Source organism: Diplotaxodon limnothrissa, linkage group LG6 (genome assembly GCF_057381915.1).
Source record: "Diplotaxodon limnothrissa isolate DT_005_m linkage group LG6, D_limnothrissa_male_GT1.1, whole genome shotgun sequence".
Taxonomy (NCBI): domain Eukaryota; kingdom Metazoa; phylum Chordata; class Actinopteri; order Cichliformes; family Cichlidae; genus Diplotaxodon; species Diplotaxodon limnothrissa.
Genome location: NC_140601.1, coordinates 28,255,121 through 28,267,440, shown reverse-complemented (window position 1 = coordinate 28,267,440; position 12,320 = coordinate 28,255,121). Strand labels below are relative to the sequence as shown.

The 12,320-nt window shown below is 41.0% G+C and overlaps 1 protein-coding gene across 1 annotated transcript; it reads left to right on the top strand.

The window, feature by feature from the left end:
* The first annotated feature begins 6,005 nt into the window (after positions 1-6,005).
* On the top strand, positions 6,006-10,839 carry LOC146630758 (ubiquitin carboxyl-terminal hydrolase 12-like). Its single transcript, XM_085356611.1, has 18 exons — positions 6,006-6,032; positions 6,231-6,286; positions 6,598-6,670; positions 6,780-6,863; positions 7,352-7,407; positions 7,727-7,817; positions 7,903-7,965; positions 8,075-8,175; positions 8,299-8,355; positions 8,456-8,587; positions 8,680-8,803; positions 8,890-9,041; positions 9,147-9,246; positions 9,387-9,463; positions 9,645-9,753; positions 10,363-10,420; positions 10,590-10,747; positions 10,834-10,839. The coding sequence occupies exons 1-18, from the start codon at positions 6,006-6,008 to the stop codon at positions 10,837-10,839; spliced, it is 1,524 nt and encodes a 507-aa protein (XP_085212737.1).
* The last annotated feature ends 1,481 nt before the right edge of the window (positions 10,840-12,320 follow it).

The window sequence follows — 12,320 nt, the reverse complement described above, 5'->3', positions numbered from 1 at the left end:
AATTCGAGCCATTTAGGGCTGGACCTGCATCCCACAGCATCACCAACTATAGGCAGATTCCAGAAGACCCAGGCTCTGGCATTACAGGCCCAGTAATAATGTCTGAAAACTGGAAGGCCCAGACCACCCTCGTCCGAGGGCTTTTGCAAGTGAGACTTCGAGATGCGGGGGGGCTTGTAGGCCCAAACGAAAGGCATGATAATGGCATCCAACGCTTTGAAAAAGGAAGACCTGAGAAAAATAGGAACGTTCTGGAATAGGTACATGAATTTAGGGAGCACAACCATTTTGATTATATTGATACGGCCAATCATTGAAAGTGGGAGAAGTTTACACTTGAGCTCATCAGTTAGAACCGAATAATTAAGCCTGAAGAGGAGTTTTGAGTTCCTAGGGATGTTAATACCCAGGTATGAAAAGTAATCCTGGGAGACCTTAAAGGGCAAACTAGACAGGAAATCAGGGCCCAGACCAGACGACAGCGGCATAAGAACAGACTTCTTCCAATTTATGGTGAACCCTGATAGGTGGCCAAAGCTGTCAATCAGCTTAAGAAGTGGAGGAAGGGAGATCTTTAAATCTGAAAGAGCCAATATGATATCATCTGCATACAGACCGATGGTGTACTCTGACGTGCCACAATTTATACCAGAGATATGGGAATTGGCTCTGATGGCAATGGCCAACGGCTCAAGAGCTAAAGCAAAAAGCATTGGAGAGAGGCAACAACCCTGCCTTGTCCCACGGTGTAAGAGGAACGGGAGCGACCTCTCATGGTTGGTAAGGACCGAGGAACGAGGGCAAGCGTAAAGCAACTTAATCATATTCAAAAAATTCGACCCAAAACCAAATTTTTCAAGAGTAGCAAACAAATAACTCCATTCCACTTGGTCGAAAGCCTGCTGGGCATCGAGTGAAATCACCGCAGAATTGGGCAGTGTCGTTGAGTACATCGCATTTAAGAGACATCTAGTATTAGAAAAAGAGAATCTATTGGGGATAAAACCCGATTGGTCAGGATGAATTATAGAGCCTATGTGCTTATTTAACCGGTTGGTTAGGACTTTAGCAATTATCTTTTGGTCTGAGTTGAGAAGACTTAGGGGACGATAGGAAGAAACATTAGTTTCGTCTCTGTCTTTTTTCAGGAGGAGACATATATGGGCATCGTAGAAAGAATGAGGGAATGAGCCGTTTAACACTGCGCAATTTACCATCCGAAGTAGCAGGGGAGCGATAACGTCAATATGTGTCTTATAAAGCTCTATCCCGAAACCGTCCGGACCACATGCTTTTCCATTAGGAAAGGAGCAGATTGCATTTCTAATTTCCTCCAGCGTAAAGTCTGCATCGAGTAAGCCCCGTGCAGCCTCAGGAAGAGTCGGGATGTCTAAAGCATTAAGAAAATTAGTGATTTCAGCAACTGTGGCCGTAGTACTAGATGTGTATAACTGACAATAAAAACTGCGAAATCTGTCATTTATCTGCTTGTGATCGGACAGCAACTGGCCAGTTGCAGAGAGAATTCTGTGTATCGCCCTTTCAGCTTGAATGCCCTTCAGCTGTCTGGAAAGCACCTTGTCAGCCTTTTCACCAAGCTCAAAATGCTTCTGTTTTAATCGACGAATACAATTCATGACCTGCTCCCCCAACATGTGGTTGTAGTCATATTTCAATTTGAGAATGGTATTAAGTGTGTCAGCAGCCCCGGTATCGCGATACTTCTCCTCCAACACAGACAGCTCTGCCTCAATATTAGTACGCAGCCTGAGTTTGTCCCTCTTCTGAGAAGCTTGATAAGCAATAATATGGCCTCTAATAACGACTTTAAAGGACTCCCACAAAACAGAGTCTGAAACTACACCATTATCATTAAATTGTAAAAATTCTGCGATTTTAGTAGATAGGTAAACCGTAAAAGAGTCATTTAGATATAAAGAGGGGTTAAATTTCCAATTGTATTGGGGGGTATATAGGTTGAAGTCAATTACCGTTGAGAGAGGTGCGTGGTCCGAAACTAAAATACTGTGATAAGTGGAACTAACCACTTTCGAAATAAGCCTGGAATCAATAAGAAAATAGTCAATTCTACTGAAGCTGCCATGGACAGGGGAGAAGAAAGAGTATTGCTTTTCTAACGGATGCTGGTGCCTCCAAATGTCAACCAAGTCCAAAGATTTAGTAAGAGTATTGAGTACAGAAACAGCTCTCAAGGTTGGGGCCAGGGACGCAGAAGACCTATCCAACAATGGACCGAAATAACAATTAAAATCACCACCGATAATGATATTATGGTCATTGTATTGTGAGACAAGATTGAATATTTTACTAAAGAAGTCAGGGTTGTCAAAATTAGGGGCATAGATGTTCAAGAGGACTACAGGGGTGGAGTTGACTGTACCTGTAACAAGTATGAACCTCCCACCTGGATCACATATCTGAGTTTTGAATATAAAAGGAATAGTTCTGCGAACAAGAATGGCAACCCCTCTCGCCCTGGAAGAAAAGGCGGACTGGTACACCTGTGACACCCATACCGATCTTAATCGCCTCTGCTCTGAAGGTTGGATATGGACTCGTTTCTTCTTTCTGCATCAAGTAAGGAATGTAGTGAAAGTTCCCAAGAGGTTAAAAACACCACTGAAAAAATGCCATCAGACCTGAGTTGGGACACTTGGATTATGGAGCTTCTGGACCAAGAGAGTGGATGGGAGCATGTGTTTAATAAGTAAGAGAATAACGTCCCCCAAAATGTTTACATTTCAAAGCTCATGCATACATTAGTGATGGGCAGATGAAGCATTGAAGCTTTTCATCCAATTGGTTCACCCCAGCGCAAAGCTTCTTGAAGCTTTATTTGCTCTAGTAGGACACCTACTGGACGTAAAAATATTAGTTGGCATGAATTTGAAGAGTGTGGCCTTTTGCACACAGCCTGTAAATGTCAACAACAAAAGGAGTGTGTAAAACATGTATATTGTAGTGATGCAGTATACTGTGTATATTTATACTGGCAGTATGGAAAATGATTATTTGGAAATGCTTAAAATGGAAATGATCATTTACTGTGAGGTGAGGTGTGGTTGGGGTGTGGACAGTGGTTGTGCTTTTGTAACGTTGAGGTATGGACAGCTACACACTGAGGCGTCAGTCCTGCCCATATTTTATTCAGTAAAAACTAAATTTTCACTGCTTTTATGACCTTTTTAGTGGGGAGAACATAGCTAGGATTTAATGATTTAACAAATCTTATAAATCCTTTGTCCTCCACAATGCTAAATGGCTGGGAGTCCTCAATCACCATGCTAACCAGGTTTTCATCTATTTGAGATTGTTCTCCTGAGGAAAGACAATAAAAACAAAGCACAAATATAAATATCACACACGTAACTTATTACAGTTTGTATAATATTGTTATATCATTTAGTAACATTACGGCATGCTATTATTATCATGGCATTTGATGGCTCACCTGGTCTTGCTCAACAATCGCTGTTCCCCTTATTCTCATGCAAAGCTCTGTAGTGCCTAAGCATGGATGAGGTGTTGTTGTTATATCCCAGCTCCCTGGCACATAGCAAACACTTCACCTTGTACAAAAGTAAATACAGCTTAACTTAAATTGTATTGCACCATCAGTATTATGAAAATACATCTTCTGTAGAAATACCTTGTTGGGAGGAATAAGATCAAAATGTTCCCACACAGGGGAGGACATCCTCCTCTTCTTAGCTGGCTCCATTCTCTCCTGAGTTTCTCTCCTCACTCTCATAAACCTCCAAACTGCCTCCCAGCTGTCTCCAACTCTCACTAACCGCAGCTCTCCATCAAACACCCACATTTTGATTGAAGTCTGAGGGGTTTGTATCGCTGTCACATCTCGCGGCAAAGTTCGAACCACTTCATGAACCAGTCACGTGGTACAGCCGGGCAGCGAGGCTTCGGACGTCATCATTTTCAGCTCCTCCCATAAATGAAGCAAGCCTCGATACGTGCATCGCGGAAACGCCCCCTCCATTACTCGACACATCACTAGCATACATGCACATCTAGTGCTCAGCGTCTAATTGTGTGTTTGTGTTTTTACCTTTTTGCAGTAGCGTAGTGAAACATTTGGGCGGTGGATAAATAATGGAAAATAAAATTCAGACTAGAGACGGCTTCAGGTGAGTACACGTGGTGCACAAGGACCAAAGCTCACCTTCTCAACCTGGACAAAATGAATTATTTTACACTGATACTGTAAACTTTTGTTTGTGTGTCAGGTTTCCATACATCGGAAACAGCTGCTGCATCTGTAATTCTGTCCATCCTGAGGAGAGTCCACACTCTACATCAGATCCTTGGCTCACCTATAATGATGCACAGGTGCTGCACACAACTGGATCTGCAGCTTGTGAGGAACAGCAGCATATACGAAGGGGATAAATAGAATAAATAGGAATAAAAAATAAAAATACAAGTGAATTGCACATTTCAAGTATTGAGTCTATTGCACTGTTGACTATTTACAAAAGTATTGCACAAAAGGTATTGCACAGTGAGGTGAAGAGGCACTACAGCTTAGTTGTTCCCCCCTCCTTTGTCCTCCTGTTTCCCCTCCCTCTCCCCTCCAGAGAGGAGTTAAACAGTCTGATGGCGTGTGGGACAAAGGAGTTTTTAAGTCTGTTAGTTCTTGTCTTTGGGAGAAGCAACCTGTCACTGAACAGACTCTTCTGGTTGTTAATGGCCATGTGCAGAGGATGCCCAGCATTGTTCATAATGTCCATCAGTTTCTTTAATGTCCTTTTCTCTGCCACTGTCACCAGAGTGTCCAGCTTCATGCCGACCACAGAGCTAGCCCTCCTGATCAGTTTCTCCAGCCTGGATGAGTCCTTCTTTGCTGTGCTGCTCCCCCAGCACACCAAAACAAAACAAAAGAGATCGTTGACTTCAGGAGAGCACAGTGGGATCACTGCCCACTTAACATGAATGGATCCTCTGTGGAGGTCGTCAAGAGCACCAGATTTCTTGGTGTCCACCTGGCGGAGAACCACTCCTGCTCCCTCAACACCAGCTCCATAACCAAGAAGGCCCAGCAGCGTCTCTACTTCATGCAGAAGCTGAGGAAAGCCCATCTCCCACCATCCATTCTCACCACCTTTTACAGTGGGACTAATGAGAGCATCCTAAGTAGCTGCATCACTGTCTGGTATGGTAACTGCAGCGTATTGGATCGCAGTACCCTACAACGGATTGTGAGAGCAGCTAAGAAGGTCATTGGAGCCCCTCTCCCCTCCTTATAACACCCGCTTGCTGGAGGACCCCACACAGCCTTCAAACACACTCTTCACCCTGCTGCCTTCTGGAAAGAGGTCCCACAACATCCGGGCCCTCGCTACCAAACTACGGAAAAGTTTCTTCCCACAAGCCGTCAGACCCCTGAACACTCAGTGACTGCACTGGCACACGCACACCTTCACACATGTCACTACCAAGCACTTATCTGCAGTATCTCACACTCATATACATACATACAGACACCAAGTTACTTTTGCACAATACTCAGCATTTTGCACATTTCCATTGTCTTGTGTCTGTTTCGTCCTGTTCTGTCACGTTTTGCACTGTTTTGTCTTGTTTATTTTTGCAATTTATGCACACTGCACTTTATGTAGTCCTGGGTTTGTCCGTATATGTCATATATAGCACCAGGGTCTCGGAGGAACGCTGTCTCGTTTCACTCTGTACAGCACCTCTGCACGTGGTTAAAATGACAATAAAAGCCACTTGACTTGACCTGTTTTGTGTAGCAGTTGCTTGGAGACGAGCACCATACAGTTCAAATGAGCATACATTCCAAAATATGCAAATTTGCCCCATACATCATAATGATGATGTTTGCTGTTCAGGGTATGAACGTTCTATGCTGAAAGTTTATAAATATACAACCTTTGACTGCTTGTTTTCAGTTGAACTTTTGCAAAGCTGAGGAGATTTTGGCTGCGATCACATCAAGTCCAAAGATGTTTAAACTTCTTTTTCACAGAAAGGTAAGTTTGAAGAGACTCGCAGCACATTTCTATGAATATTTTCTTATGGTAAACAAGCATTTTTGAAACTTTTAAGGAAGCTTCTTGGATGATTTCTGTAAAAACTGAATTTTGAATCCAAATGAAGGATTTTGTATTTTCATACCATATACTTTGTTTTATGCCATTACTGATGTTGCTTTTCTTGTTTCTAAACAGAAATCACACAAACAAAACGTGGCAGAGAAGGAAATTCCTTCTACGTCTCATCAGAGGTAAAGAAATGCGCCAGTCTTTAATGCTGCTGGAGATATTTATAGCAGTGGTTGAGTTGGAGCTCTTTTATTTCCCTTTTATTGGCATTTTTCTTCCACCTTGTGTATTTACATCTTTTTTACTCCTTCTAGTCTTGTCTATAATTTATATTGATTCAGAGATTAGCGTTTGAAAATGTAGAGTGTAAATGTACAAAATACATGATTTTGTTCCATTACAGTTATTAATTTTTATCTGCAATCTCCAGCATGTACTCCTTGTTAAAAATTTGCACTTTGAAAAATAACATTTACACTTTTGTCCTCATCAGCATCCCGGATGCTCCTGTTACTGAAAATGGTCAAAAGAAGAAGAGAAAATGGAGACACCTCTGCTGTTCCTCGGTTTGCTTTTACACAAAACATATGAAATGCACATTCTCTTTAAATTGCACTTGTTAATTTAAAGTGACTTTACTTTTTTAATAAACGTATGTTTGTTCGTACTCTGCAGCAAACTGACAGCGATGCAGAGGCAGAGAGCAACACTGTGAAGACACAAAAAAAGTGTCGCTGGTTTCTTTTTAAATTCTGGAAGGTATGTTTTATGGAAAGAGTCACTGTCATCAAGCATTTACTCATCACAGTTAAATGAGAAGAATTAAGAGCAATTTAGCACACAGCCATGTCCTCAAATTAAGTTCAAAGATGTTTAAACGTTTTTTTTTCACAGAAAGGTAAGTTCGAAGAGACTTGCAGGATGTTTCTCTAAATATTTTTTATGGTGAATAAGCATTTTTGAAGCTTCATGGATGATTTCTGTAAAAACTGAATTTTGATCAGAACCAAATGAAGGATTTTGTATTTCATAGGACAAACTTTAAAACTCAATTTAAGGCATGAATAAATTGTTTTTATTTTATTTAAAGATATTCCTATATCTGCTTCATGAGCTGACAGCTCACTAAAGTGATAAATAATATGAAATAATACCAAATTCTCTAACTGGACACTTTTCATGGAGAGACCCACTTGGTATGTTTGTTTTATGCCATTACTGATGTTGCTTTTCTTGTTTCTAAACAGAAATTACACAAACAAAACGTGGCAGAGAAGGAAATTCCTTCTACGTCTCATCAGAGGTAAAGAAATGCGCCAGTCTTTAATGCTGCTGGAGATATTTATAGCAGTGGTTGAGTTGGAGCTCTTTTATTTCCCTTTTATTGGCATTTTTCTTCCACCTTGTGTATTTACATCTTTTTTACTCCTTCTAGTCTTGTCTATTATTTATATGGATGCAGAGATTAGCGTTTGAAAATGTAGAGTGTAAATGTATAAAATACATGATTTTGTTCATGTTGGTATTCCATTACAGTTATTCACTTTTATTAGCAATCTATATTAGCAAAATGTACTCCTTCTTATAAATTTCCACAACATTTACACTTTTGTCCTCATCAGCATCCCGGATGCTTCTGTTGCTGCCACACCAGCTAACCCTGAAAATGGCCAAAAGAAGAGAAAATGGAGACACATCTTCTGCTGTTCCTCGGTTTGCTTTTACACAAAACATATGAAATACACATTCTCTTTAAAATGTACTTTTTAATAAACTTATGTTTGTTCGTCCTCTGCAGCAAACTGACAGCGATGCAGAGGCAGAGAGCAACACTGTGAAGACTCTTTTTAAATCCGGGAAGGTATGTTTTATGGAAAGAGTCACTGTCATCAAGCATTTACTCATCACAGTTAAATGAGAGCAATTAAGAGCAATGAGGCACACAGCTATGTCCTATATATTTATATCAGGTAAGAAGCACCACGGAAACGATCCCAGCAGACCTGAGTTGGGACACTTGGATTATGGAGCTTCTGGACCAAGAGAGTGGATGGGAGCATGTGTTTAACAGGTAAGAGAAAGACGTCCTCCAAAATGTTTCAACTTCAAAGCTCATGCATCCATGCACATACACTGCTCAGCATCCTGACATCTTTCCTAATTTTGTGTTTGTGTTTTTACCTTTTTGGAGCAGTGTAGCATGCGGTGGAGAAATAATAGAAAGTCAAACTGGGACTATAGACTGCTTCGGGTGAGTACACGTGGTGCACAAAGACCAAAGCTCACTTTGTCAAAGTGGAGAAAATGAATTCTTTTACACTGATACTGTAAACGTTGTGCGTGTGTGTCAGGTTTCCAAACATCGGAAACACCTGCTACATGAACTCCTGCCTGCAGAGCCTCCTCAACATTGAGGAGTTCATAAGAGACATCAGGCGTCAGGAGGTTTTGTGGAGCACAGATCCAGAAGCTCAGCTCTTAAGGTGCGCTACGTCAACCTTCTACTTTCTTCAAAAACCTGAAGAACAAAGAGATCTAACAGCAGAAATGTCTGTTTACCCTTTCCTTTCTACAGAAGGCTCATTGATGTCAGGGACTGTCATGAGTCAACAGATTATGGCCTTAAAGATCACCACCTAAGAGCTTTTAAGAAGGCATTCAGCAGTCAAGCTCCTGAATACACCGGCAGTGCACAGAAAGTGCGTCAGCTATTTGGACATTTTGTTTTTTTGCTTTACCTTCTGATTTTGATGTACTGTTTTAAATCTCTCTGCTTTTCTTTCAGGACGCTCATGAATTCCTAACATTGTTCCTCAATGAGGTCAAAAGGCTCGCACCTCACCTGGAGAGGAACGCAGCTCTCCTGGGCCAAAGTTATACCTGCCCAGTAGAAGAGCATCACATTTTTAAAATGGAAAACATGAGGACATGCAAGAGGTAAGCCTGTCTTTCAGAAACGCAGAGCTGGTTGCAATATTTTCATATACCTCTTTTCCACCTACCTGATCTTTACTTTAACTACGTTACTCCTGAAATGTGTAGCTGTGGTCACCAATCATCACAGCACGAGGACTTCACCAGCTTGTCTCTTGACCTTGTTCCAGAGGGGTCTATTATAAACATGTTAGAGACATACTTGAAGGTAAGATCACAAATTCCAATAGAGTTGTAGTGTCAGCGATCTTAACACACCTTTTTTGTTAGTGTTTGTGCGTATGTGTGTGTGCATATGTTGAGATTTCTTTCTACCATAAAGCCTGTTTTCTCTGTGCTGTTGTTCAGGAACAAGAAATAGAATTTCGCTGTGATTGTGGAGGGACGGCCTCAGAACTGAAGTCGTCTTTTGATACACTGCCAAGGTGAGTAAGGTCACATCAGAATTGATCGACTGACCAGGTTTCCAAACTGTGGCGCATCAAATATCAGAGTTTTTCGAGACAATACTTGAGCAGTCGTTTTCTCCCATCTTCTGTTTGTGTTTGACACTCATTCTTCTTATTTTCTACCTTGTTTGTGTTTTTTTTTTTTCTTTTCTGCCAGAGTCCTGATCTTGCATCTGAAGAGGTTTGGCTTTACACAAACCTACAACATTAAGAAGGTGGATGACCCCGTCAGGCTGCAGAGGGACTTGGTGGTGCCATCCAATCAGGTAAAAACAGACTGCAGAACGTCTCAGGCTACGTCCACACTAGCCCTGATAGATTTGAAAACTCCGTGTCCACACTAGTGTTTTCAGTCATTTTCAAATAGTTGTGCGTCTGCATTGAAACGGCCGAAAACGCTTACGTTCCAGTCCTGCGCATGCGCAAAAGTGAGTGAGGATTACAGAATTTGAAGAAAAGCTATCCGGAGCATGTACAAACTGATATTAATCTTTTTTAGGGCTGTCAAAGTTGAGAGCAATCAAAACAACCGCTGTATAATGCACTCGGCTATCTTTGTTTAATTGCTCACATGACTGCATCACATGACTAAAATGCGTCATCGTTTTAGAAAGTCTGCGTTTTCGAGTGTCCACACTGCGACGGGACAACTCCGTTTTGAAATGTGTGCGTTTTCGAGAGCGTTTTCAAGATGCTGTGTTTTTCCTTGAGGAAAACGCCATCTCAGTGTGGACGGGAGGTCAAAGCGGAGAGAAAACGATGTGTTTTCAAACGAAAACGCATTAGTGTGGACGTAGCCTCAGCAAATCAGCTTAATTATGGCTCTGATGTGAGACTTTGTGAAACTAACACTCTTTGGATTTGTTCCTTCTCAGGGTGGTGGCTGTTATAGTCTTGTCAGCATCATCAATCATTATGGAGGCACAGAGTCAGGTAAAACAACAGACTTGTTACAAACAGAAAATGAAAACTTTCTACTTTTCAGTGAAGGACTCACACACAAAAGCTTTTGATGTTCTAAGACGCACTAAGTCAAAATCACTGTTTGCTTGAATCAGCTGACTTCCAGAAGTTGGATTCATTTGTCTTAATGTGATTTCAGGACACTACATCTGTAGTTCTGTCCATCCTGAGGAGAGTCAGCACTCTACATCAGATCGCTGGCTCACCTATAATGACGCACAGGTGCTCCACACAACCGGATCGGCAGCTTGTGAGGAACAGCAGCACTCGGCCTACATGCTGTTTTACAAGAGAAACGTAAGAAGACACAGCATCTCATCCTGAAGTGAGAGAATTTTTAAATGTCCTGTTACCTTGTTAACCAGTTTTGTCTTCATTCTCAGTTCTGAAACAGGAAATGGAAGGAAGGTCATCATCATGCTGAGAAGAAACAACACTCGTCCCAGCCCACCATCGCACACTGGAGGACAAGTACTGGTAAGTATTGCCCTCAGGAGGGAGGGTCCTCCCAGAGAGCCTGGTCCTCCCAAGATTTCTTCCTCCAGGAGGGAGTTTTTTCTTGCCACTGTCGCCCCACATTCACTGGTCTCATCAGCAGGGACATTTTTAACATCCTAAGACCTGAACTCTTTCATGGCATGCATTTTTAATTTCTCTGTGCCATTTGGGTTGATTGGGACCTGATGAATGTGAAAACAAAGACATCAGATTCGGACTATCTTTTTTTTGTTTCTCAAAAAAATGAGATCCACATATGAGGACATTCATTTTAAAGTTCGATTGAACAGGGGCAGTGTAATGTCCTCCCTCATAAGTGGATATCAGGTTTTTGAAGAGCAAAATTTTGTATTTTGGTCTCATAAATGTTATGTCCACATATGTGGACACCAGGTCCTAGGAGGTTAAAACAAAATCTACTAGTAGTGCAGCACTACTAGAGATCGTCCTTTTCTAGACCAGTGTTTGGCTTGCTCTCTGGAACAACAAATTAGTGCTGTCAGCGTTAACGTCATTTTAACTAATGACGTTTACGCTGACAGCACTAATTTGTTGTTATTATTATTAATATTATTATTAATTTATTTGTAAAATAAATTAAATTTAAAAAAACAAAGAAACAATTTGATTCTTTATGTTATTTTGTTTTATTAAAATCAAAATAACAACAAAACAAAAATAACTAATAAAAAAAATATTAAAAGTATTCAGCAGTGTTTTGTGAAATTTGTAATGAGCCTTAGTTAAGTTGATGTCACAGAAGTTTCTGAATCATTTAGATTGTTCAACAAACTGATTCACTCAGGTAAAGATGGTAAGCTGGAGCAATGGTACGCTTGGAGTTCAGTTTAAGTTTTCAGACAAACATTCACTCGATCAGTTGCAGCTTCTGCTTTTAAATAAATGATTTAGCTGCAAATGTTTAGCTGCAGGTAGCAAAGTCCAAAAGTGACAACATTTCCACTGCAGTCTCTCCAGAAATGGCTTATAAACTTTTGACCAAATTAGACATTTATCCTTGGATCATTGACAACCCTGTAGGGTGAAAATCTTTAATTGTACCTTTTATAACATTTTAACAAGTTACTGTCTCCTGCTGCATGTTTCCTGTTTTGGCTGAACTTCATCAGCAAAGCCCTCAAAGCAGCATATGAAAGAAAGTCATCTTTCATTGTTGTCTCCAGCGTGTTAAAAGAGAGATCGAGCTCAGTGATGAGTTTTGAAGCAGCTGCAGGGACTTCTCGAAGGTTTTGGCTCAAACAGTCGCAGGATGTTGTTCACAGTGGTGACACTGTTGACTGGTGATTGACAAGCACTGAGATACTAACATGACAAACACAAGAAACATCATGACTTATTCTCCTGAGTGCCT

Coding starts and splice junctions, on each gene's coding strand:
- LOC146630758 (XM_085356611.1), top strand. CDS start 6,006: ATGTTTAAACTTCTTTTTCACAGAAAG. Junction 7,966..8,074: donor CTCTTTTTAAATCCGGGAAG/GTATGTTTTATG, acceptor TATTTATATCAG/GTAAGAAGCACCACGGAAAC. Junction 9,247..9,386: donor TGTTAGAGACATACTTGAAG/GTAAGATCACAA, acceptor GCTGTTGTTCAG/GAACAAGAAATAGAATTTCG.